This window comes from Penicillium verrucosum, assembly GCF_028828655.1.
Source record: "Penicillium verrucosum strain IBT 35672 chromosome Unknown utg000003l_segment0_segment0, whole genome shotgun sequence".
NCBI classification, from domain to species: Eukaryota; Fungi; Ascomycota; class Eurotiomycetes; order Eurotiales; family Aspergillaceae; genus Penicillium; species Penicillium verrucosum.
In genome coordinates this window covers 3,571,410-3,597,280 of record NW_026643212.1, presented here as the reverse complement: position 1 = coordinate 3,597,280, position 25,871 = coordinate 3,571,410, and the positions used below count along the sequence as shown (strand labels likewise).

Below are 25,871 nucleotides of genomic sequence, written 5' to 3'. Positions count from 1 at the left end.
TTAACTGGAAGTTTCAACATCATATGCGTAGGCTGTAGATATGTGTAAATGAACCTATAGTCTGTGGACTCATGTCTACAAGACATAGGTAGAACAGTAAAAGGATTTCAATCGTAAGACACAATTCATTGGTCATTTGCTTGGGGTTTTGCTTTCAACGTACGAGCGTTGTTACAATTTATGGGGCGATAAGAAGGAAGGATGTAGTATATCAAAAATTGTTCTAGAGCAAATAAGAATGGGTAGCCCCAGGTAGCTAGATCCACAACATATATTTTCTCTTCAAATTCCATCGGATCAATGGCTATGCTCACGCCCTTCCGAGGTGCAGCAAGATCCTCCCATGGCCGCTCTAGCCAGATTTGCGCGACTCATTTCACGAGGCTCACGAAGAGACGATCGGAAGAACTCTGGCTCAGGCGCTGGCTCTCGAGACCCTTTGCCGAATTTCCCTGACTTATACTTGGCAGCAATCTTTTGCTTGTAGATCATGTTGAGCCAGTTGCCCAGTCGGTAACCGCCTTTAGCAATCTGCAGCTCAATCGTGCCGATGGCGGAGTTATAGTATTTCGGATAGAGATCGCCAGTCTGCAGGGCAGCAGCTCCATCCGGCATGACAACTGTACAGACAAAGGAATTGGCATCCGATGCCCATCGGGTAGCAGTAGTGACAGTATCACTGATAGTATCGCCGTTGGTCCAGCTCTTAGCTTGGTTCTTATAGGTGCCAGCGGCGATTTCATCCACCAGGCTGTCGGCCCATCCCTTTGCCTCGGCAAGCGAACTACCGCCAATCAGCTGTGCAGGCATGTATGTATCCCAATCCGCGTGAAGGTTGTCAGTGTAGTTGTTGAAAGTGACCTTGATACCATTTCCGCCAACCTCGTAGTTCTCGTCGTGCAGTGGCTGTGTGAGATCGCCAATGAAGTGCACGAGGAATCTGAGGGCTTCGGCGGTATGATCAGCACTAAGTCTACCATCCCCCGCGCGCAGGGTATAATTGGCAATGGCAGAGATTGAGCAGCCTTCATCTCCACAGTCGCGCTCATAGTCCACGTTGCAGCTTGTTGGAGGATCATCCATAGCATCAATGTAGTGCAGTGGGGCTGACCATTTGCCGTCATCTGTGAGGCGATATTGGTCCGCCCAAGAAGCAATGTTTGCTAAATACGAGCTAGAAGTGTCGTTGAGAATTTCTTGTGCCCTTGGATTACATTAGCATTGAATACTTTTGTTATCTTAGAGAGGACTTACCATGACGCGGCTTCGGGAGAAATGTAGTGTTGGGCGACATAGGCAACAGTCGCGTGGCCCAATACACCCCACGCATTTGCCCCATGAATGACCCCAAAGGTGACGAAAGCAATCCTAGATAGAGACACCATTCTTATGAGAACTTTGAGGGGCTCACAGTCTAAAGTGGTTTGGGCGTTTATTTATGAAAGTCAGCGAAAATGCAATTGCAATATATAGTTTCAAGGGCCGGCGGTTTCCACTTGGTGCAAGTCACATTACCGATGAAGCCGACGTTACAACAAGAAAAACGGCTTATATGCAAGGGCTTGTCAGCAGATAAGAACACGCCGATTTCCTACGCAGTCTGATTCGCGAACTAAATTGCGGGGTCAGCACTAAAGCATGCCAGCCACCGGAGACCACCGGCGCTGAAGAAGTGGCCACTCGGTTTCTTCGAATCTCGAGTCTAGAGGCAATATGATATGAGATAATAGACGAAGGGTAAAGTGATAGACGAAGGGTAAACAAACACATAATTGACCATATAGAAATAAAAAATTGGAATTGTTGAAAATCTAAACACATACGTACAGATTAAAGGTACGGAGTATAGATTTACAGATTCAAAAAACAGTCAACATGCTAGCAATGATCCACGCGAAATTCACACAAAAATTCCGTGCCGATCTTACTCAATGTAGCCCGTCTTTGAAATAAAAGAGAAGCGAGGAATAGTGAAAAGAAATGAATATGCTAAGAACTTCCCCCATCAAGAGTAACAAGTATAATCGGCCGCCTATGCGGCCTTGTCGGGTATTTCTGGTGGTCTTTTTTAAATGTGTTCCTAAATGTCTTCTTAGGTGTATACAAAGGCAGTAAAGGGCATAAACTGTGCAGAGGACTTTTCTATGTAAAACCAGTGATTATTCTCGTTCTCCTTTCGAAGATGAGGTCTTTTACTCGTAGAATGTATACGGGGGTGATGATCCACTGCTTGTATACATGCATTGTTAAGAAACCTCTTGCGAGGCACCTTGTAATCTAAATGCAGAATACCATGGATATCTTGAACGGCAGTGTCATGGCCCCGTAATTTGGAGAACATCTCTGCTCTAGTCAAACCAAAAGTCGACATCACTCTCCAAATTTGCCTGTCTCTCTGAGACCGTAACCTCTAAAGTGACGGTGGGTTTGGGGCCCTAACAGCTCCATTCATTGGATGTCTCCTGATACTGTGGGGGTGGTCGCTTTTGATCAATTACTCCAAGTACCAGCTGGCTAGTGGTTAAGTAAGATTTCACTGCGAGGTAGCTCAGCAGATTTTGTGTATCCGACGGTAGTCGTATGCAGCCACCAAAGCAACAACATGGAAAGCGCCTCCAAGCACAGCAAATGTATGCCAAAGCTGATGTGAATGGCCCCAAATGTCAAAGGTTCCGGGGCTCAGTCTCTCTGGGAACCGACAGACAAACACAAGCACTCCCGTCAAGAGGGAGAGTGCTTCTGCGAGATACCACCCAGCACCGATTTCATTACTCGCACGAGTCCAGCCCAACTCAATCACACTTTGGAGAATCGGCAGCATGGCAGAGATAGCGAGTAAAGAGAAAACACCTCCTCGTAGTGTTCTCATTGTATTGCCGCCACCGCCGGTGTCAAACAAAGTGATGGCAGCGCCCATCGCTGAGAAGAGATTGAGTCCCCAATACACCCGCTGGATGAAGGGTCTGCAATAAAACGCGTAATATGTCATGGAGGTACCAGCTCCGAGAGCGAGGAAACAGATCCCGAGAATATCCATTCTTCCCCAGAGATGGTGAATATTGTAAGAGTGGCTTCTTAGGGTATGGAATCCAGCGCTGAGGCCAAAGCAGATGGTTGCCGAGGCCAAGAAGGATCCGAAAGCAAATACATCGCCGCGGGTGAAATTGAGTTCTTCTGAGATCGAAACGGAATGCTTCAGAGTGAAACCAACAGCGATGAAGGCTATCGATCCGAGTAGATGAGTCCAAATGTTCATTGTTTCCATGTGTAAACAACGCCACAGACGCAAAGATCGTTTGTAAGAATATGTGGGCATTGGATGGCCTTCTAAAATATAATCATTATCACACAGCCATCCCGGAATTTTATCTTTGCTTCCAATAGTTGGCCAGTACGACTGATAATCTGGCTTGGAGGTGGCTGGCAAGCTCTCAGTCAATAATTGGGAGTGTTGGAGCGGGGATGTCGCGCGTCGGGTCATCCTTGTAGTCTTCTTGGATCTGAAGGTGTCAAGCACTGCAAAAAAGATGAATTGGAAGAACCTTGGAAATATTGAATTATTTTGAGCGATGAAACGATCTCAGTGCGTGTTTTTTCTGTCAAATTTCCCCTAAGCGCCCTCTTTTCGCGCGCGACACGCGACGGTGAAACCCATCACACCAAACACCAAACACGTGTCACGATTGGCCGATTCAAAATTAGTCCCCCGACAGTGGCTAGCTCTGCAGTAGCGTACTTTGCTAACAGAGCAGTATCCTACTTTCTATCGCTGCATTGACCGATTTGTTGGTGAGGTGTATCTCGAAAGGGGCACCGTGTGTTGAACCAAATCGCACATTGGCCTCAGGTTCATAGCATATATCTATAACTGAAATGAGTCTTTCTCATCCGAACCCACGCCTTTGCCCCTTATTGTGAGAAAGCCACAAATCTGCAAATCTCAGGTCGACGTGCCCTTTGGCAAGAGCCATGCATGCCCCTCGTTTCAGGCACAATTGGCAAGCCCACCAGGCGGCTACACGACAATTGTTGGGCAGGTTTTCTCAAGATTATACTGGCGCTAAAAAATATGCAGGTATATTTTTATCCGTGTCCGTTGGCATCTAGATCACAAATTAGGAGCAGAGTAGAGTAAAGAGACTTGGATCTATGGGTACCGAAAAAGATAGGTATGAGTGCTGGCCATGATATGTGATGGTTATATTATTTTACTTGCCCGCGATACTCACCATGCACATAGAACATCTTTTATTGCGCTTCTCTTTATGCTATGGACGTCATCTCAAACAATGGCACCGCTGGCTGGGTATCCGGGCCCAACACACGGGGAACGATGGACATTATTTGGTCTTCACTGTTGACAGTCTTTCTCTGTACTTGGACAGCCATCTGTCTAAGTCTTCCTAACCCCAGAGACAGTCAATTTCAAATCCTTTCTCGCCGTGCAAAGTGGATGTTTTGGGCGATTGTCTCCCCGGAGTTAGTCCTTTCTGTTGCTATCGGTCAATATGCGTCAGCACGGCGATCTGTGAAACGTTTCCGCAAACTGGGAATGAAAGAAGACAGATGGACTCTACGGCACGGTTTCTATGCCGACATGGGCGGGATGCTCCTTCAGCCTAAAAACAGCGCGCCCTTTCTAGTCAACAGCCGTCAATTGGCGTACCTGGTCGAAAAGCAGTACTTAGATTGTCCACAGATTACGCAGAACGAGATATGGGACAAGTCAAAAACAGATACACTCGCTAGACTGCTCAGCGTCGGGCAGGCTACTTGGCTGATGATCCAACTCTTTGGTCGCTTCATTCTTAAGCTTCCAACCACTACGCTCGAACTGTCAGCGGCTATTGTGATTTGTACCTTTGGGACTTTTATTTGTTGGATGCACAAACCAAGTGACGTCCACACCGGCATTGTTCTTAACATGGAAGCTAGCACGGCCGATGTTCTTCTCGAAGCTGGTGATATTGCTGCTACACCTTACCGCCACACGCCTCTCGACTTCGTCGCCAAACAATCCTTCACTTGTGGCTACGACGTCATGGGGTTCTTTGGTTTACGGTTTGACGACCGCGAAAGGCCCTTACGACGCTTTCCAGATGACCGATTCCCGGATATCGGGACGTTTGAAAAATTTTCTCTATTTTGTTTAACCTCAGCATTTGCTTCCTTCCACCTTATAGGATGGTATTTTGTCTTTCCCTCTCGGGTTGAGCAAATTCTTTGGCGGGTTGCAAGCTCTATTGTAACGGGTGCAACTGTGCTATATTGGATCTTTGAAACAATTGCTGCTCGTCAGCGCTTTGGTAGATGGGACAAATACCTGATCTGGCTGCGGATGAAAAGCCCACTATCGCAGCGACAAATCGACGCGGAGGCCGCGCTGGCACGTCAAGATACTATCAGTCGCTTAAATGCCTTTGAGAAAGAGCAAAGGGAAGCAAAACCTATCTTACGTTGGGAAATTATGATCATTCTTCCAATAATCTTCCTATATGTTAGTGCTCGGGGATATATGTTTGTCGAGGTGTTTGTTAGTTTGCGCCAGCTACCAATTGGTGCATTCAAGACTTTTGAAGTAGCGGACATGTTACCTCATTGGTGAATAGATACCATTTAGTGTTCTTTCGGTCCATTTCCTCGTATTGTTCGAGACTTGAGTTTCCGATGACCATCCAGTCTTTATTGTCCAAAGACACTACAACCTAGTTATAAGAGTATACGTCGGCTGCCGAAAAAGTTAAATTTCGGCTAATGTTGGTCGGAATCCCCCTGTTTTCTAATTGATAGTTTCTAGGAGTAAGTAAGAGGACTATTAGAAAGTCGCAAAGCACCGTTCGAGTCTAAGGTTTAAGTTCCTATACGAGGTAGTAACACTCGACTTAAAGAGAGTGTTGGGTGCCTTGATGCCTGAGGCATATTGCTCCACATGAGACAGATCCACACTTGTAGATAGCTTCTCTTTCTCCCCCTTTTCCTCTCTTCTCTCTCCGTCCTTCTGCTCTCAGACGAATCCTACCGTGTTGTTTCTCCATCTCTGAATTGCAACTCCGTAGGATCTCTGTTAGAGAGCATTATACGAGAAAGTCCCTTAAAAGGTTCGTTCTACGTTGGTCGATTAGTGCTAACTAACTAACTAGTTAACTGTCGATCTTCTCCCTGCTTATATAACCCCTCTCCCGTCGTTCCCCACGACGTTTACTTGACTTGTCTTTTTTTAAACCTGGTTTCCATCAAGTGTTAATTACCCCCCAAAGACCAGTCGCCATGTCTAGGTCTTGGAAACAAGTGCGCACTTACGCTGACCATCTGGGTCATCCTGTCGTGCTCGAGCAGTACGTAAACCCAGAATACGAGCCAGAGCCCAGTGAACTAGTTGCCTTTCAGGTCTACAGCCTTGTTCCCCTGGACGACGACCACGACGAGCTCCGAAACTACCTCATGCAGATGTTCTGGAATGATGAAGTCAAGCCTTTATTCGAGATTTATTCATATCGCCCGCCCGATGGCTTTGCCTGCATCGAACATAATCGCATTGAAATCGCCCGTCGCAAGCAGCAACATCAGTCAGGGATTGAAAATCAGTCAGGGATTGAAAATCCCCTCCCACTGATCCCGAGATTCAATCGTCCATATTCATCCTCGAATATTGGATTTTGTGTCCTACTACGATCGCACAGTTATCGAGTAGGCAATATGCAGGACTCGGAGGAGGCTGAGGAGATAGGCGAAGGCCCAGACTTACTCTATTTCAATCGCACATTTTCTAGCACGTGTACTAAGGTTGACTTGGCGCAGCATTTGCATAAGGGCCAAGAGAAACTCCCGTCAGAGGCATTTGAATTCGTCATCGAGCGCCTTATAGACCAGATCTATATAGGCCAGTTAATGATTCTCGATATCTTCAATAATGTCCCTCCCTATCCGGAGCGAGACGCCTTAGGTATTGATGAGGGCAAGCCTCCTAGCCAGGATATGCCGACAGAAGAACAGATTCGTAACCAGCTAGGCCTAGAAACCTCAGTTGGCGGCTTCTCTCTTGGTCCGGCATTCCATATTTCTCAGGAAGCCAACATCGTGACAGTCACCAATACCCCTAAGGGCGAAACCCCTGATATTCAATACATTGTCCATACGGCCTTTCTCAGCCACATACGCGACACAGAAGGTTCTCTCTTAGAAAGCACAGCGCGCCTCTTTACGGCGTCAATGGTCTCCAACCTCCCGGCCAACAAAACTCTCACTCTCAAATTCTTCATTCCAAAGTCCAATTCCTGGTCGGCCATCAGGCCCGCTCAGAACGAAGTTCTTGAGATTCTATCCCAGCAAAATGAAGACAACCGAGAAAATCCCTTTTCTATTGGGGCACTACACAATATCACAACAGGGGATAGTCAACCCCTAGCAGCAAAACGTTTTACACCTCAAGGACCCGACCAATATATTAAAAGCTCACAGGGGGCATGCGACGATAGCGGATTTCGTACGTTCACAGTTATTCTTGACCGTGCAAAGTTCGTCTCAGAGGCTGGGGTGTACTTCTATATGACGGACTCGGACGAGTCTGAGGATCCGGACACTTCATCTGATGATACAATCGTTTCCCGGGTCGTAGACATGAATACGGCTGCTCGGCGGCTGGGGGTGGTTGTTCTTGATGAATGATCTAGTCTATATATACAACCCTTTAAATATAAATTGTTATTCTTAATTTCTAATATTGGCAAGATAATCGAAGATCCGAACTAGCTCTTTGCTAGCTGAAACAAGCCCTCCGCGGGTATAAAGAAAGTCCCACGACACATTGTAGTGGGATTCAAACACCGGCTTCCACCGGTCCGCCCTTGACTCTGGCTGGTCAATCTCCCTACGGATCACATCATAACCCGCAAGGATACTACCTCCATGGGCAGCAGCGTTGCGCTGAGACCTTCCTTCTCTTATTGCTGATTGGTACCCCAGCCCATTTGTCTAGGACAATCGACCGTACCTCGATTGTATGCGCATCAAACGTCCGCTCATACTTTATGAGGGCTTTTTCGGCCTCTTCAAGGTCCTTCTGTGTGTCCCGAAGTTCCTTCTCTTAGGCATCAGCCCTTTTGTTGAGGTCTCGGATAGCCTGTGAGAGAGTCTGAAGCGTTTCTAGGAGGGTCGTTCCCTCGCTATTCGCCCATGATTGGCGACTATCGTTGAATATCACCGGATCTGGTGATATGGCTTGCCGTATTGTTATGATGGGGTCTTCCCTTGTAACCCCCGATAGAGTATAGTTAGCTTGGCCCTAGTCTAATTAGCGAAATGATACTATTACTTAACTAGATATGGCGACTTACCTCGGGTGGCAAAGCTCGCTGTAATCTGGGATCGACTGTGGTACAATTTCGCTGAGAGGGTCACGGCTAATGGCCCATGGGTCTATTCGATGGGGTTGATGGAGGACGGGATGTCCGTCTTTTGACGTTTTGCCATTTTAGCTGATGGTCTCACTCGGATTAACGTTAGTGGTGTAGTCAATAACGTGGACCTCGGGATGTAAGGAACAAGAATGATAAAGGACCCGAAGGAATTGATGATATTGATTGGTTAAGGATGGTGGGAGAGAGAATAACTAGGGAAGTGGGTTCTCTTGATGGGAACCCCACTATACTGCCATTAACTCACCGCCTTTCAAGTCCGTCACAATGTAGCTTTAAGATGTGTAGTTCTGCCGGGCGGCGACGGCAGAATGGAGCCGCTATTGGTAGATCATTTCTCGAGGAATAATCACGTGTACAGGTGACTAAGTCTGCCACCGGCACATGACTCTCTCATTGGTTTATATTACTAGCAGTAATTTAGATCTACTCTCACTTTACAAAAACTAATGTTGAATCTGAATTGAATCTGAACTGAATCTGAACTGAATCTGAACTGAATCTGAATTGAATCTGAATTGAATCTGAATTGAATCTGAACTGAATCTGGACTGAATTATATTGTAGATTGTAGAGAGGGTAATTGAAGAAGGGTGCCAAGCCCACCACCACCAACCACCTCGTGTTGGTGCGCTCCTGCAGCCCAGTCCGTGTCGGGACCTACTTCCACACAAAAGTCAACTACAAACCCACCACCGACCAAGAGATCGAGAAACCCCAAATACACTTGCAAGATGAATCCTGGCCCAATTTCTACATCCACCCAGGCAGTGCCTCACCCAATTACTCCAATCCAAGTACGACCAATTGTTGGGTGCCTGGGTGCCTGAGGCCTAGGACCAGTTTCTCTCCTCCTTCTCTCTTCTCTCTCTCTGCGTCCATCTTTACCATTACGAATCTATCTGTATTGTTTCTCCACAAGCATCAATAGATTCCACATTAAATATCAAATAGCTATGTATCTTTATCTTATGTTCTTTATCTGAATGATGTTATTTTTTTCTTTTCCTTCATACCACTTTGCTTGTTCGCTTGCTTTCCTCTACTCTAGCCTATTTTTCTATTTTATAACTGGTCACGCCCCCAAGGGCAGGGAGATAATGTATTTTGCTAGGTGTTGTGAGGAAATAGTCATAGCCAGTCAGTGGTCCCATTCCCAATCCATATCCAGATCAAGTCCTATGCCATAAAACACCTCATCTTTAATGTGAAATAAATCTACGCGGCATGAATAAATTACCGATCAAAACTTAGAGAAGTTACAATTTATGTTGAATATTTGTAGTGCTAATATAACCGCCAGCTGCACTAGGCGTTGTAAACCTTTTTGCCGGGACATTTTCCCACTAACTTATCTGTTTTCGCACTTGGACAGAACTTTTCCTCCTTGCCCATCTTCTCAGCTCCTCTGGAAATTTCTTCCACTTCGTCGAAGCTGAACGATTTCTTCGGCAACAGATCGTACACTGCTTTAGCATATTCATGCGAAACTTTGAACAGCTGTGCCAAATATTTCATTTGGATCACGGGGTACTCGACCTTCTTGAGTGCGGAGGCAGTGTTCGAGTGCAAATGCTCCCGGGCTTTGCCATTCATAACCTTTTCATAGAGCGCTCGAGTCTGCTCATACTCGGAGAGGCTGCCCTCATGCCAGAAATGCGACTTACGACTCACAGTGCTATCGGCAACCTGGTATGGAGTTTCGGCAGTATCAGGGCGGAACTTATTCACGAAACTGTTCGGTGCATACTGTGGATTTCCAGCATGGTTTGCGTCGGCTCTCATTTGGCCATCGAAGTTCAATGAAGCGTAAGAGGATGCCATGAATGGACAGTTGACTCAAGGAAACATCAGTATTACGTCTTTATAAAGGATAGAGGATCTCACCTGGAATTTGATGCCAGTTGACTCCAATTCGATGCAGTTGGGCATCACGATAGAAGAAAGTGCGAAATTGAAGAAGAGGATCTGGGCTATCTTCTATACCTGGGACCATGCTGCCCGGAGAGAATGCAGCCTGCTCAACATCTCTATGAAAATTCCCCGGATTGCGGTTCAAAACCAGCTTGCCGAATTCGCGCAACTTCGATAATCTTGTTAGGCGAAGTGTCTACATTGGTAGATGAAAATGCTTACCGGGAACTTGCTTTTGGGCCAAACTTTGGTGACATCAAATGGGTCAAATCCAAGATTATCTGGATCGGCTTCTTCCGGCTGCATGATCTGCACATGCGCAGTCCAGGTAATCTCTTCGCCATTTTCAATGGCCCGCCAAAGGTCGCGCTTGGAGTAATCGGGATCTTCGCCGCTAAGTCTCGTGGCTTCATCGGCAGTGAATTGCTTTTGACCGTGATTGGCGAGGAAATGATACTTTATATAGACAAATTTACCGTCTTTGTTGACCCTTTTAGGAACTGGGTTAGCCGTCCTGTACGTGAAAATTGTATGTGAAAAGAGCGCTATAGATAACCGCACCATTTGAAGGTATGGCATCCGTATCCGTGATTATGTCTCCATCCTTGTGGTGTACCGTGGTCACTGAAAAACATCATTCCCGCATGGTTACTGTGCGAATGTTAGACATTCCGCTCAATTCACTTCTTGTCGTGACCTTGTTCTTACCCTTCCGGTGTGTTAGCAAGAAGATCAAACAGCGAGTTATGATCGAGTAAAAAATTCTGTGGGTTCCGGTATTGGGAGCGGATCACATCCGGGCCTTGGATGGGATCACGGCAAAAGAAGACAGGCTTGGGATAATCAATAGCAGGAAACAGTAGGGGGTATGGAGAGACATACAAAGTTCAACCCGACAATATCATAGTTGCCCTCCCCCGTGTAAAATTTGATGGCAAAGCCACGAGGGTTTCGAGCCAGATCGGGAAACTCGCGACCGAGGGTGACAGTAGAAAATCGGGTGAACACTGGGGTTTTGAGACCAATGCCTTTCAAGAAATCGGCCTTTTATACTTTAGTTGAGGCCGTGGGGATTGCCTTTGGGTAAACGAACCTTGCAATACGCCGTAACATCTTTAGTTGTCTCGAAATATCCGAAGGCCCCACTGCCACCTTGAGAAGGTCAGACATAAACAAAGTTATGGAAATCGAAAAAAAGAACTTACAAGGGTGAACCATTCTCTCCAGGTTTTTAGATCGGTTGAAGTGCTGCTGTTTCTGGAATAGATGGATATCAGAAGCCACAGGCATGCCTCCGATGGTCTTGCTGTGAGCTCCATCCGGGAAGGGTATGCCCTCATTACTTGTGAAGTAGGTACTATCATCCACTCTTTTTCCGGGGCCTCGCACACCAGTAATCTTTGCAGCGGTTTTTGCGGGGCCATCATTGGCTCCTTGAAACAGTGAAGAAAGCTGGTAAGCCCTGGGGTCGACCCCCACGGAGCCAATTGCCTCCCCTAATGCTTGAATTGGGTGAGCGGCCATGTTCAGATTGGATTGATTATCAATAAAGGATGTAAGTATGTCTGATATTGATCACACGTAGGGGTGTCACGGCTTTTAAGCCGCTACTCCCTTCCAGATAAGCGTTTTAGAACCAAGTAAAAACAAGTAAGACCAAGCAAAAAAGATATCTACCCTCTTGATATTTAGCAAATTTCCCTGGAATGAATATAGGGTTAGGGTCGAGACGTCAAGGGCACGCAGTTTGCTCGTCATCTTCCCATCACCGATAGCTCTACGCCGAATTAGGCAATCTGCATACAAATCAAGGTAGAATAAAGTACTGTCTTGTGGATGATGACTATACATGATGCAGGAGACGGTTACCATCAGCTCGCTTCCAAAACAGATTTGACGGCACTTAGTGCTTAAAGCGCTGTGGTCTGAAGGTTGATATAGCTAACTGGAGCCAACTAGAGGAGCACTTGCAAGAATTTCACACCATGAAATTTCAGCTGATAATGTCTCACATCAAAGCTTTTACTTGGTCCGACTTTGCCGTGTTCAATTGGCAGTAAAGCATACAAGATCACATAAACTCGGGTACGATACCCACCGAGGCGCAATGGACAGCTCTTTGATAGCAGTAGTGAGAATGTATCTACGACGAATTGGAGAGATTGATGGGATATACCTTCGTAGTTTCTGATCTGATAGTACTCACACATTTGTGACGACTGACATCTAGAAGGAGCCGATCAAGTATAAACTGCATAAAGTTTACAATAAATTGGTTGAATTCCTGTATACCTTTCTCAACTCTCGCGTCTCGCCCTAGCATACCGTCGACTATATTTGGTCTCGTTAAGTGAGTTACAATCGCCGCTTGAACTGGTGACCTTGAGCATATACGAGCCCGCATCACAATATTGGCTTAACTACATGCGTAGTGGCTACTTGTTAACCGGCTTGTCCCTTTAGGTAAAAATCACCACAGGTCCAAACACCTCTTCTTCAGACAAATGACTCAAATTGGTTGAGCGCAAGTGAAAAGCGGGACGACACCCATCGAGCACATTGAACAAAAGGTGGCGCGCCCCGTGTCATCATGGTCAAACAGCATCATTCAATGCTCCAACGCATCAATCTCAAAATGCTTGGCTTTTATTCCTGGTCCGCATCATAACCGCTTCACGCTAACAACTGGAATATCGCTCACTTGTCAGATACCGGATTTGTTGTGCCCCCAAAATCCGTCATTATGATGCTTACCATTACCGTTGTTCCCCTCCCCGTGTAAACGGAAATCTATTATTGCGGCTTGTCTATCCTCAATAAATGCTTTTTCTTTTCCGTGACCATTCCATTTAGTGGCGTGGGGGAGTTATCAGAGTGACATAATATATTCGGGCTACATAACCAGGCCAATGTAGAAGCATGGGGTCTACAAGCCGGGCAATCATATTTATCTACTTGTCTTTCGTTGCCATTTTGTTCTTCGCTAGGCAGATAATACTAGAAGGACATTGACGCGCATTTGTCGTAATCTTGTATTGTACGTTCAATCATTATAAAAGCAGCTCACATTATCCCGTAGAGCTGGAAAATGTACCATTGATAGCCTGGGAAATTGTACCTAAGAGTTTTGAACGTCTCAATCATGTCGCGTCACGTCTGTGTTACCGCCGCAGAGGGCCACACAGGCTCCACTATCGTGGAGCTGCTATTGACAAACGATAACTTCAGCAACAACATTGACTCGGTCACTTGCCTGTCTCTTCAACCTCATGGAGAAGCTTGCAATCAGCTATCCAAGCTCGGGGCTAAGGTCGTTGCGCACGAGCCGGGCCGACTGAGTAAGATGGTGGACTCTATTAAAGCGATCGGCGCAGACACATTGTGTCTCATCCCTCCTGCACGCGAGGATAAGCTCGACCTGACTGTGGAACTGATTGACGCTGCAAAAAAGGCGAACGTACCTAACGTTTGCTTCATAAGTTCTGCTGGCTGCGATCTTGCGGAACGTAATAAGCAACCAAAACTGCGAGAATTCATCGACTTGGAGACACGTGTGTTGTCTAGCAAGGGTGATCCATCCACGGCCACCGGCCACTCTCCTGTTGTGATTAGGTAGGATGGTTTTGAAATTGAAGTTAGTTATAGTTTGCTAACTTGGTGGCCCAGAGCCGGATTTTACGCTGAGAACCTGCTTCGTTATTCCCAGCATGCGCAAGAAGAAGGAGTTCTTCCCATCCCGCTTGGATCTAATCATAAATTTGCTCCAATTGCATTAGGGGTAAGTTATATAAAGCATGCCCAAATGAACATCAACTAACAAAGCCATCAGGACGTCGCGCAGGTTGCGGCATACGTCCTTTCCGGAAAGGGAAAACATGGATTTAGCGATAAACATCGCGGCCAATTAATTGTGTTAACAGGTGAAGTAGCCAGATCCGTGAAAGCTGTTTTCCGCCGCTAATACTATTCAGGCCCAATGCTAGCGACTGGAGATGAACTTGCTTCTGCTGCCAGCAAAGCATTAGGACAAGAGCTGAGATTTGAAGATATTCCGGAGTATGTGAAAATAGCGCTTTTCATAATCGTCCACACATACAAAGCATGGGCTAACAATATTCGAACTGCTAGGTCGGAAGCTAAGAGAGTCCTTCAATCCCAGTCAGCTAGTGATAATTCGGAGCAGCAGTACTTACTAGAGTACTATTCTCTCGTCCGTGAAGGGAAAACGAACTACATTTCGACCTCGGCCTTCCACGACATCACCAATTCGCACCCCCAGGAGCCAGATGACTTCTTCAAAGTGTATGCCGAAGAGTTTCAAAGGAAAAGTCCACCAAAGAAACGCAAGACTGGGAAAGCGTAGTGGAGGTTGGGGTGTAGTTTGAGTAACAGCAGCGGAAAGCGCTGGGGTCCTGAAATGCAGTCACATAGCTACAGTGTAATATTTCTGTTGACTTTAACCATGCGGCTCTTTAATTGCGTCCATCCGTCCATACCTACGGTTCTTGTCATTGATAATATTGGATCTTATATGTCCAGTCCATTGCGATTGTTGAGATTTCCCGCAAAGACTTTCTATGTAAGTTTAGTTCATCAGTGCCTTCTGTGCAGTGTCGATTTCTATTGAACACTGTATGAGCCGTGGCATTCTTCGAGTATTTGAGATAGGCCTGCCACAATTTCGCATCGCTCATTAAAACCTGCCGTAATCGCTCAGCAAAAATTTGGTCAAAGGCTGAACGATCTATGCACGTAAATGACTGAGGCAGAGAGAGAAGGAAAAGTCATCATGCAGAATCCACAGCTACGCTTTGACAACCCGTAGGAGCTCTGGCCCTTACGCAAAATCGCGATTTGCCAGTTCAGCCCCAGTGTCTCAGTCATTTGGCCAGCAGTGATGATCGAACTTAGCAAACTCATATGTGATGCTTCGGTAGGACGTAGGACATACCGAAAGCTTCCGACCCAATACCCAATATCATATTCTTCCCCGTCGTAGGACGAGTGGCGTTTCAGCCTAGCGTTTATGTCGATCATTGATATACTAATACTAATACACCAACCTCGTCTCAAACAGGTCGTTTCCCCTCCACTAAAACATGGAAAATAAAACAAAAACATACAACAGCGAGGATTCGCTGGTGGTCATCCACCCAACTACTAACTCACTTATGTGCGGCCAGTAGTCGGGTGTCGCTCGGGTGAGAAATGGCAGAAGCTGGGTGAGAAGCTGTTGGGTGCCTGGGTGCCTGAGGCTCAGGACCCACATGGGACAGATCCACTTTATGCAGTAGATACATAGTCTCTCTCTCTCCTTCTCTCCTTCTCTCCTTCTCCTCTCTGTCCAACCCACACATACGAATCCCGCAGTGTTGTTTCTCCATATTGCAACCACGTAGGATCTCCATCAAAAGCTGGGTGAGAAGCAGGTGAGAATCACCCTAGGTAGCGTGACGCCGCACTGACCTCCTCAAGTGATATAGCGATATGATTATAAGTTGAACCTGAAACGCTTCGGCCCTTGGCATCTGCACACAGCCCCAAAATGAGATATTCTTCAGTTCAATTCGTTGTTGTGGCTTTGCGCACATTTATTTACCGGGATAAACCTCTTCCGGGGGGCTGGGGTCAGCTGATACAGCCTCCTGAGTCTACCCTGCTTTAATTGAACATTTTCGGTCGATAATGTTTTCGTCCTTGGGGAAGAAATGGTCCCGGAGAAAAGATCATGTTAACTTCTTCGAATTTTGGGGATCTCCCCATCGAATTACTGCAAGCGATTGCATCTCGCTTACCGGCAGAAGATCTGTGCTCATTTCGGTTGTCTTGTAAGAGCATCTATGAGAACACTATGTACATTTTTCGCTGTACATTCTTCGAAAGGTTGGAGACAAACCTGTCCCTCAAAGGCCTTGAAAGGGTGGAAGCCATAGCAAACGATTCAGAGCTAGTACCGCATGTTTGTTGCCTAGCCGTGAAATATGTCGATAGGCCAGAAGATAAACTTGGAGAAGGCTTAATATGGAATCGACATTCCTCCGGCTATTTGCTACCGGACGCAGATGTTCAGAAATAGGCTGAGGCTCTGCGTGGTCTAGTGAACTGCACGTCATTTCACCTTATTCGGCAGGGCTAGTCTGATAAAGATACCCGTCTCGATCACTTCACGTCTACTGATATCATAATACTGATTCTCAATGGTATCATCGAGGCTCATATCCCCGTCAAAGGATTTCTGGTTGATTTTATACCGGAACTTCGCGGAGGAGCAAACGAACTCGATTTAAGACGCCTTAATATGCCTGATCTTTGGAAGCCAGAGTTTATTGCTGTTTGGGCCAACTTGCAAGTTCTCCTATTGAACTTTACAATAGAAAAAATTGGGATTGCCGACTGGATTGACCTAATAGTGCGGCATACAACTGACCTGTATAAATTGACAATCGTATTCGATAACGGTTGGGCAGCACGCGGACTTATTGAACGCCTTTCCTCCCTTGGCACGACTTCGCAGCTGTAGGAACTCACGCTAAAAGGGGTGACGAAATCAAAAATCAACGAAGCGAGCTTAAGCAAGCTATTACACAACTATCGGGACAGCCTTCGTGTCCTCAATATAGCTTGGATAACACTGGAGAGCTTAGGCTTAGGCTGGAAATCGATACTTAGAATGCTCAGCGAGTTTCCTGTACTCAAGAGCTTCTCATTCAACACCTTAAGAGAAGCTCGCTACGATATCCAATTTCCGGTTGCTTTTGAAATCCCGACGGTAGACGAGGGTATAGAGTTTATATCCCGCCCTCGAAAGCGAAAAGACCGAACCTTCAATACTAGGGTCAGCTGCCGGGGACCTAATACAAAAGATATTATTCAAAGTCTTGCCGACTCAATGGAGATAGTCCGTTAACAGACAACGTCAAAGGCTCTAAAGCACCATGTGATCTGTCAGAGCTGGGAGCTTGGCGAAAAGATGGAGGTAGTCTCGTTTATTGTGGACATTGATCGTTGAAGTAGGTTTTAACAATTTAGATTCTATCAAGCTATGGCAATGCTCCACGGGATGGGCGATCTTTTGTACTAGTAATGTGATGGTTAGATTTCTATCGGGTAGTATATCTATATCATGATAACTATATGACATACGTATATGTACTTACATACATATAATTTTAGTAAGAATAATTGGGCAAACTTTAAATGTACCAGTGGTACCTACTAATTCTCAGGCATACGTTACTTTTCTATAGAAGGGCCTTGTGCATTGTATTTAAGATCTACTCCATCCTCCATATATCATTTTCGGACGAAATTTAGTAGATTGAGACGTTTCCGTGGCTATGATAATCAGATTAGTCCCCAGCGCTGAGGGCTGGTCGAGACCAGCGTTGTTTTCTAAGTTCATCGCAGATATAAAATTCTACGAAGTTGCAAATACGAATTTCAATGGAATGATCTTGCACCTTTATTTCCTCCATTCAGCTTGAAGTTACATAGAAACGGCTGTCGTTTAGACAATAATTTTACTGGCTTAGATCTTCTATCTAAACTAAATCTTTGCGATTCCATTGGGTTGGTCTTCCGGATCGAGTCTACAATTATTCCCATCCGCATCATAGACGTATCGGACAGGAGTTTCTGAATTAAAATAGACATAAAGGTTGGCGCCGTCCATCATCGGTACCCAATCCACCACAATTTTTCCGAGCTGGTTGGTTGTTTCTGACGCCGTGGAATGATATGGTTGGGATCTGATATTGCCCTCTTGTTGCGAGACCTTGCATATCCAATTATTTGTCCCCACATAGCTTAGATAGTTCTTCTCTTCTCTCTCCCTCTCCGCGCAATAGACAATTTCCAGTTCTACCTGTATTCCTTATCTAAGACCTCTTGAACACCAAACTGCTCCGTCAGGAGCTCGACAATAGCCTACCACCCCGGCCTGTTTCTTGTGTATTGCGGCTCGTTGAAACGGCCGATATGTCTTGATACATTATGCACAACCCACACCTTCGCACTAAAGTCTAAATGCAATGTCACTATTATAGGATGTTTCTGTAGTTATGTTTTATGTTTTGGCCATTGTACGAAGCGGCCAGCTGCCAAAACCCTATTTCCGGTAAATGTTGATGCCTTGATGCCTTGCTTTGACCTGGCGGCCTGAATTAATACCGGCAGAAGAATTAAAATACCTGAATTACCATGACACTTCCTTAAAGTAGCCTGATTTTGCTGGCGCTGACAACTCTCAAAAATAAAGCTTTTCATCCCATACAAATTCAGATATCTCGACTTTCTTAGGTGGTTTGCAAGTGTCAAAAATGAAGTTTTTCTTCTCAAACAAATTCAGATATCTCCATGTTTTCTGGTTGTTTGCAAGTGTTAGTGGAGATATCTCATCTCACTTTGTATAGGATCAAAAACTTCATTTTTGACACTTGTAAAACGTCCAAAAATATGGAGATACTGCTATTCGTGTATAGATGAAAAACTTCATTTTTAGCACTTGCAAACCATCTAAAAATATGGAGATGTCGCCGTTTGTATGGGGATCAAAAGCCTCATTTTTATTGGTTACGGCGCCTATACCGCTTCGTAGCCATTGGCTGACTATGTGGCAGAAACCACACCGACAATTAACGAAGCACCCTCCTATTTCTCATTCATCCTCACTCTTGCTCGCCCATATCCTCTCTTTTATTGAGCATCGTTATCTGTTCTGACTTACATTCCACTTTTTGATCGTGAGGCTCCAAATTGCCGTCTTGGAAGATGGCGGAAAAAAGGGAATTCGACTCAGACGCTCAACCTGCCAGCAAGGCCAAAGCCGCGAGGTTCAATGCCCACATATTGAAAAAGCTCCAAGCCGCAGTCATGAAAGATCCGGAGATCAACCTAGCCGAGCAATTCCCCCGGAATATCCGCAACGTCTTATGGAAATGAGAGATCTAGCTGAAAGCTATCCGAGTAAGCATCACAATACCGCAATTCAGTCTCTCCTCATTCGCATAGCTAATATCATCATCTACTAGAGAAAACCAAATATAATCCACCGGAGGCCGATGAAGATATCCGACGATCTCTTTGCCCATCAGACCCGGTTGAAATTGTGTTTCCTCTTTCGGATGCCGTTGCAAAGTTAATCGAGCCGGTGTCACAGACTACGCCGGCCGGACTCTCTCAAAGGCTGTTTGAGGTTCTAGAGAGCAGTGAAATTCTTTGGAAAGCTCCCTTCGCTCGACAGAAAGGAGTATTCAAATGCTCCGCAGAAATCGTTGTTAAAGCTGTTCGCAATATGGAGTACTTTACTGAATATACCGCTTTACAATATCTTGACCGTCATAAGTCAAATATTCTAGTACCAAAGCCTCTTGGTTTAGTACGTATGAGTGGGATTTCTTTAATATTCATGAGCTATATGGGATCTACGCCGCTTGGGGAAGTCTGGCACACACTCGACTCTTGTCAAAAAAACTCCCTTAGTAGCCAACTCAACACAATACTAGCAGATTTGAGAACCCTTCCTTTTACAGAAGGGAGTCCTCTAGGAGGGGTCGCAGGTGAAGGCTGTAGAGATCTCAGGAGACATGTTCGAGTGAGCGAGACACCTATCACTAGCCTTAAGGATTTCGAAACATTCTTGTTCTCGAGTCCACATCCAGGCGGCAAGGTATTCGTCGAGTTCCTCAGTCAATTATCATCATCGCCTCCAGACCATTCGGGCCCTCGCATCGTTTTCACACATGGAGACATAAGGCCGGACAATATCATGGTTGAGTTAGACGACAACAACAAGTATATGCTTTCTGGAATACTTGATTGGGAATATAGCGGTTTCTACCCTGACTACTATGAATCTGTGCGGTGCACAAACTGCCTCGGCCCTTATGAGGAAAACGACTGGTACTTATTTCTACCAGAATGTATCTCACCAAAATTCTACGCTCAGCGGTGGCTTCTCGATCGAGTCAGGGAAACAAGGGTTATATGAACCGTCGCCGAAGCATTTCGAAAAGTAGCTTCCATAAAATGGAATTATCAAACAATTGAACCCCTTTTCCCTTTCAAAACGCTTCGCGCTTCGCGATAATCTTCATCGTCCTCCTCCAGAACATAGACATCCTCCAGCTTATCAAGGATCTCAAGCACGTAGTCCTGGCAGTCCCATTCCACAGTCTCGTTGTCCACAAGAATCGTGGACGCGACGTTTTTGATTCTCTCGACGTCAGCTTTACCACATGGTGGACTTCGATGCGTCCGGTGATCCGGACCCTTACTTGGAGGTATTTCCCGATGACACACAGATTTTCCGGGGCGTGGATATGAGTACGGTTGCCGGACGGTTGGGGATAGTTGTTCTTGACGGGTAATCTGGAGATCAGTGTGGCTTGAGTACGGCTGAGCGGACGGGAAGCCCTATTTTCCACACCGTATGGTCGTATGTAGTATTACTTTATGTGTGGAAAATCAATATAGTATGCAGATAACTAGTTGGGTTGTGAAATAAAGACCATAGATAAGGAATTAATCCTCCGAAACACCCGTCTCAGCACCCCGGACTCAACCCCGGTCATTCTTATCACTCGCCATCGCTATCTTTCGAATTCTTTTTTTACAGAGGCTAACTAACCACTCGTGGCTTCCATAAGATAACGAGATTCGACAACCCAGCTTAATTTGGAGGGGTCCTGTTCTTTAAACACCTTTATACAGCGATGACTTACACCCTATATATCCCCAAATCAAGAGTGGAAAGACCCATATTGAACACAAAATCGGGGGAAGTCCACCTATCTTAAGCTAAATTAAGCTGAGCCCACATTGACCACTAGAAAATCAACCGCCGTCGGAATGCGTTATCTCTGTATTCCCCCAGTGCGCGTTGGACTCGAGCCATGGCCAATTAAATCAGACCTAGAAAAGGGCTCCTCGTCCGTGTCTGACCTGTGTATTATTATTATTTTTTCCTTCACCAAGCAATGCGCTGAGACTGCGCAAAGATCTATACCATGTCTTCTAAGGAATTAGATACCGACATCATCAAACCCGCGCTCATCGGAGCGGATGAAGAGGTAGTCGAAGGCCGCTTAGACCAAATAAACCTGGAAAAGGACGAGGAGAATACGAATGAAGAGTTCAGCTATGAATCGCACCGCTCTCCATTCCCTGAAGGCGTGTGCCTATATCACCGCGAATATATATATTGTTAGACTAACAGTTACTACAGTTAGGGCTGTCGTCCCCGAGACGGATGACCCCGATATGCCGGTCAATACGGTGCGGATGTGGCTCCTAGGCATTGTTTTTATTATGCTCGGATCCGGTATTAACCAGTTCTTTTCGCTGCGTTATCCATCGGTTCATATTGTGGCCCTAGTAGCAGAGCTGCTTGCTTATCCGATCGGAGTGTTTCTGGCGAGGACCCTCCCTCTCACATCCCTTCGACTTGGGCCTTTGGGCACGTTTGTTGTCAACCCGGACAGGTCGTTTAATATCAAAGAGCACGCGCTTATCGTTATTATGAGCAATGTGTCATTCGGATATGCTTCAGCGGACGCGACGAACATTATCCAAGCCGCCAGTAAAAACTTTTACAATTTCAATCTCAAACCCGGGTTTTATGTGCTCATTGTTCTCGTTGCACAACTTCTTGGATTTGGCGTCGCAGGTCTCGCAGCTCCGTGGCTCGTTGAACCTGCTCGCATCATCTGGCCAGGTGTATTATCCAACTGTGCCATGCTGGAAACACTGCATTCGCGAGCGAACTCTGTCGCAAATGGATGGCGCATAACCCGTCTCCGATTCTTCATGTACGTTATGACTGGTGCCTTTGTCTGGTACTTCTTCCCCGGACTTATATTCACCGCTCTCTCCTATTTCACTTGGGTCTGCTGGATCGCACCAAAGAATGTCATCGTCAACCATCTCTTCGGTATGCAGACAGGTCTCGGTCTGAGTCCAATTACCTTTGATTGGAGCCAGATCGCTTACAACACCAACCCGCTCTTATCACCGTCATGGGCTGCGTTGAATGTCTTCGCAGGCTTCGCGTTTTTCTACTGGATTGTCACACCCGCCCTCTACTACACCAATACCTGGTTCACGGCTTATCTTCCACTCATGACAGCCGACGTGTACGATAACACGGGCGCCGCCTACGATACAGCTCGAGTCATTGCTGCCGATAATACCCTAGATACGATGGCTTATCGAACGTACTCGCCTCCATACTTGAGCGCAACCTTTGCCTTCGTATACGGACTTTCATTTGCTGCCATAACCTCAGTGCTTTCTCACATCGCCATCTGGCATAGCCGTGATTTGTGGGCTGCTCTTAAGGGCCGGAATAAGCTCGATATTCACGCTCGGCTCATCCGTGCCTCATACCGCCGGACGCCCTGGTACTGGTACGCTGTGATAATCGTGGTTATAATGGCAATGGCCATTGCGCTAGTCGAAGTCTACCACACTAAACTCCCGGTTTACGGAGTCTTTCTAGCCTTGATCATACCAGTTGTATACATGGTTCCCTGCGGTATCGTGCAGGGCATTACGAACGTGGATGCGAATCAGCTGAATGTTCTGGCTGAGTTCATTGGTGGATATCTGTTCGAAGGAAAGCCCCTCGCGAACATGATTTTCAAGATCATTTCCACGGATGTGGTGGGACAGGGTGTTTACTTCGCTATGGATATGAAATTGGCTCACTATCTGAAAGTGCCGCCACGTACCTGCTTCGTGGCACAGTTCGTAGCCACTATCCTGGGCGCACTCACCCAGGCGGGTGTTACACTTTGGATGCTTGGTAATATTTCGGGGATTTGCGAGTCTGATCAGGCGGATGGGTTTACTTGTCCGAATGGTCGGACTGTTTATTCTTCGTCTGTTATTTGGGGTCTTGTTGGGCCTCGCCGGCTCTACTCCGTGGGCAAGATCTATTCCCCTTTGCTACATTTCTTCTGGATCGGTGCTATCGCTCCGGTTGTGACCTTCCTCCTCTACCGTTATACTAGACGCCAGTTTTGGAAGTATATCAACTGGCCACTCATTTTTGTCGGAACTTATAACGTCCCACCTGGTATGTCCCGCAACCTGCGAGTGCTTCTCCTTTCCTTTTCAGTCGCTAACTCGAAGCCTTTTAGCCACCGGAATCAACTATTCCAGCTGGGCGCTGGTCAACTTTGCCTTTAATTACTTCATTAAGCACAATTTCTTTGCTTGGTGGACCAAGTACAATTATATCTTGGCAGCTGCACTTGATACAGGTCTTGCCATCAGTGGCATTGTTATTTTCTTTTGCATATCATACCCTGGTGCCACTTTCCCTGACTGGTGGGGAAATAATGTGTACCTGAATACTGCTGATGCCCAGGGTGTACCGTACATGTCGATGCCAGACGTCGGGTATTTCGGGCCTGCTAATGGGACATGGAGTTGAGGTGGACGATGACACCCCAATCATGGTAAAGAATTGGTACGAAATCTTGAAACTTCTGTGGTAAATGGTGCTTATTGAGAGAGAGAAGAGGAAAAAGGAAAGGGCTTGACCGAACATAGCTAGGCAGCCTCCGGTTTCGGGTCACGGCATATAGAAATGTTGACTATTTGCTCCTAACTGCCCTGCCCGGAGAGAGTCACGTCGGTATAGAGGGCTTTGCTGGAACACAGTGTGCAATTGTTAATGCAATGTAAAACTACCGGCCACTTGAGACTCCTAGACTCGTGGCGCTGGTTTGACATAGGTTACGGGGATAAGAGTGCGATATGTATACCTAAATAGGACGGCTGCACTGACCCGCTCAGCTGAACTTTGATGCATTATGATTGGATCGCCTTGCCCATCTGAAATCCTCAGCCGCTTGGCAACTTTTACCTCGGCATCTTTATTGCATCTATTCTATATCAAAATTCGGCTTAAACGAAGGAGAAGAATATGAAGGCCACTGCTGCCTAAAAACAATTTATACTTCCCAGTCTGGTAGCCGGCCGATTATCACTGGGTTTATACACGGCTCACCCAAATATCCGCCCTATACTCCGTACTTCGCCGAGATCGATGGTTTCGCTTATTTGTACTAGAATGGGCTAAGTCGACTTCGGCACGCTAAAAACGCCGCAAACCCCGGTATGATGAGATTAGACATTCCAACTTCGTTTCTGACATCAGGCTGTGTGTGTCAAAATGGCCGAAAAATCGAAAAGCAAAGAACCCCAAACTTCTGAAAACATCATTGTTGCGGCCGATCATGGCCGACTCGACCTTGTAACGGCGCTCTTAGAGGGCGGCGCAGACCCGAATACCGTGGACGAGATCGGAACTTCACCGCTTCATAATGCAGCAAAAGGGGGTCATTGGCATATCGCCCGCCTTCTTCTCGAGAAGAATGCATCACCTCGGATCGAGGATGGCAACCGCGCAACTCCACTCCGCCTCGCGGTCAAAGCAGGTCACCAAGAGATTGTTCGCTTGCTCCTTGAGTGTGATCCTCTTATAAGTGAGACAAAAGAAAGAGAAACATATAGACTCCTTCGTATTGCTGCAGCCCTGGGCTATACGGAAATAGTTCAACTCTTTCTGGATTGCAATACTCCCACCCTAGGCAGCAATGGTGAAGAAACAGCGCTTCACTTGGCAGCTGCAAAGGGACATCATGTCGTCTGCGAGCTTCTCCTAAATCATGACAAGGCTTTGACTCGATCGTTATGGGACCGGATGACTGGACCCAGTTTGGAAGTCTACTCAAAGGATTACGTGGGAAACACGCCGTTCGCATACGCAGTTGAGAAAGGTCATGAACGAACCGTCGAAGTCTTTTTACGCAGTTATCCAGAAATGAGTAAGACTTGCGATCGCCACAAGGAGCTGCTTTTCCACAGGGTTGTCAGGGGAGGAAAGATTGAGATATGGTTCGAGTATTTTTGAATCACGGCACGGATATTGAGTTGAAAGACAAACAAGGACGTCGGGCCCTTCATGTGGCGATCTCCGCCGAGAACATGGGATACGTCACTGGGGCTACTGAGATTATCAAGCTTCTACTTGAGCATGGTGCTTCAGTTGATGCAAAAGACAAGGACGGCCATAATACCGAGTATTACTCCAATAACCCAAAGACCAGAATGATGTTGCGTAACCACGCAGCTACGCAGTCAAAGGGCATATCACTACCGATAGCACCGATCTCTTCGGCTCCACCACCCGAGTACAAGGCATGAATGGCCGAATCAAGGAGGAAGACCATACTTTGAAACGCATACCAATAACCAATTGTATGATTGATTTTTTGCTTGAAATAATTTTGTTTGAAATCTGTCATTAGTATACTAAAATCAGTATAATATCTACCAAATTCCTACTTCTTACTCTGATAATATGATGAAACTGAATATATAGGTTGGTACATGCGATACTACTATTAATCAGCTACTTTATACGTACTAAAACTGCATTTATGTATAGAAATGGGCTTTTGATGGGCTTTGATGGGCGCCCATTAATGGGCTGTGGGTTGGGCTGGGCTTTGAAGACTAAGCCCGCCCATTTGT

At 46.2% G+C, this 25,871-nt stretch overlaps 8 protein-coding genes across 8 annotated transcripts; 5 read left to right on the top strand and 3 right to left on the bottom strand.

Moving 5' to 3' along the window:
- Window positions 1–297: 297 nt before the first annotated feature.
- On the bottom strand, window positions 298–1,385 carry N7516_008960 (S1/P1 nuclease; the record flags this gene model as incomplete). The annotated part of the gene is made up of 2 exons (XM_057221679.1): window positions 298–1,204; window positions 1,255–1,385. 2 exons carry the CDS (start codon window positions 1,383–1,385, stop codon window positions 298–300), a joined length of 1,038 nt encoding a protein of 345 aa, XP_057071951.1.
- Window positions 1,386–2,548: 1,163 nt separating this feature from the next.
- N7516_008959 (hemolysin III family protein) lies at window positions 2,549–3,265 on the bottom strand (the record flags this gene model as incomplete). Its single annotated transcript, XM_057221678.1, has 1 exon — window positions 2,549–3,265. The coding sequence occupies one exon, from the start codon at window positions 3,263–3,265 to the stop codon at window positions 2,549–2,551; it is 717 nt and encodes a 238-aa protein (XP_057071950.1).
- Window positions 3,266–4,270: 1,005 nt separating this feature from the next.
- On the top strand, window positions 4,271–5,605 carry N7516_008958 (uncharacterized protein; the record flags this gene model as incomplete). The annotated part of the gene is made up of 1 exon (XM_057221677.1): window positions 4,271–5,605. One exon carries the CDS (start codon window positions 4,271–4,273, stop codon window positions 5,603–5,605), a length of 1,335 nt encoding a protein of 444 aa, XP_057071949.1.
- A 662-nt stretch (window positions 5,606–6,267) lies between these two features.
- On the top strand, window positions 6,268–7,665 carry N7516_008957 (uncharacterized protein; the record flags this gene model as incomplete). The annotated part of the gene is made up of 1 exon (XM_057221676.1): window positions 6,268–7,665. One exon carries the CDS (start codon window positions 6,268–6,270, stop codon window positions 7,663–7,665), a length of 1,398 nt encoding a protein of 465 aa, XP_057071948.1.
- Window positions 7,666–9,722: 2,057 nt separating this feature from the next.
- N7516_008956 (catalase) lies at window positions 9,723–11,852 on the bottom strand (the record flags this gene model as incomplete). The annotated part of the gene is made up of 8 exons (XM_057221675.1): window positions 9,723–10,252; window positions 10,302–10,497; window positions 10,551–10,818; window positions 10,890–10,979; window positions 11,037–11,161; window positions 11,211–11,372; window positions 11,422–11,480; window positions 11,534–11,852. The coding sequence occupies 8 exons, from the start codon at window positions 11,850–11,852 to the stop codon at window positions 9,723–9,725; spliced, it is 1,749 nt and encodes a 582-aa protein (XP_057071947.1).
- Window positions 11,853–13,470: 1,618 nt separating this feature from the next.
- N7516_008955 (uncharacterized protein) lies at window positions 13,471–14,691 on the top strand (the record flags this gene model as incomplete). The annotated part of the gene is made up of 5 exons (XM_057221674.1): window positions 13,471–13,940; window positions 13,995–14,106; window positions 14,158–14,248; window positions 14,300–14,384; window positions 14,457–14,691. The coding sequence occupies 5 exons, from the start codon at window positions 13,471–13,473 to the stop codon at window positions 14,689–14,691; spliced, it is 993 nt and encodes a 330-aa protein (XP_057071946.1).
- Window positions 14,692–21,334: 6,643 nt separating this feature from the next.
- optD (uncharacterized protein) lies at window positions 21,335–23,763 on the top strand (the record flags this gene model as incomplete). Its single annotated transcript, XM_057221673.1, has 3 exons — window positions 21,335–21,501; window positions 21,557–23,403; window positions 23,468–23,763. 3 exons carry the CDS (start codon window positions 21,335–21,337, stop codon window positions 23,761–23,763), a joined length of 2,310 nt encoding a protein of 769 aa, XP_057071945.1.
- Window positions 23,764–24,507: 744 nt separating this feature from the next.
- N7516_008953 (ankyrin repeat domain-containing protein) lies at window positions 24,508–25,541 on the top strand (the record flags this gene model as incomplete). Its single annotated transcript, XM_057221672.1, has 2 exons — window positions 24,508–25,162; window positions 25,240–25,541. The coding sequence occupies 2 exons, from the start codon at window positions 24,508–24,510 to the stop codon at window positions 25,539–25,541; spliced, it is 957 nt and encodes a 318-aa protein (XP_057071944.1).
- Window positions 25,542–25,871: the final 330 nt, after the last annotated feature.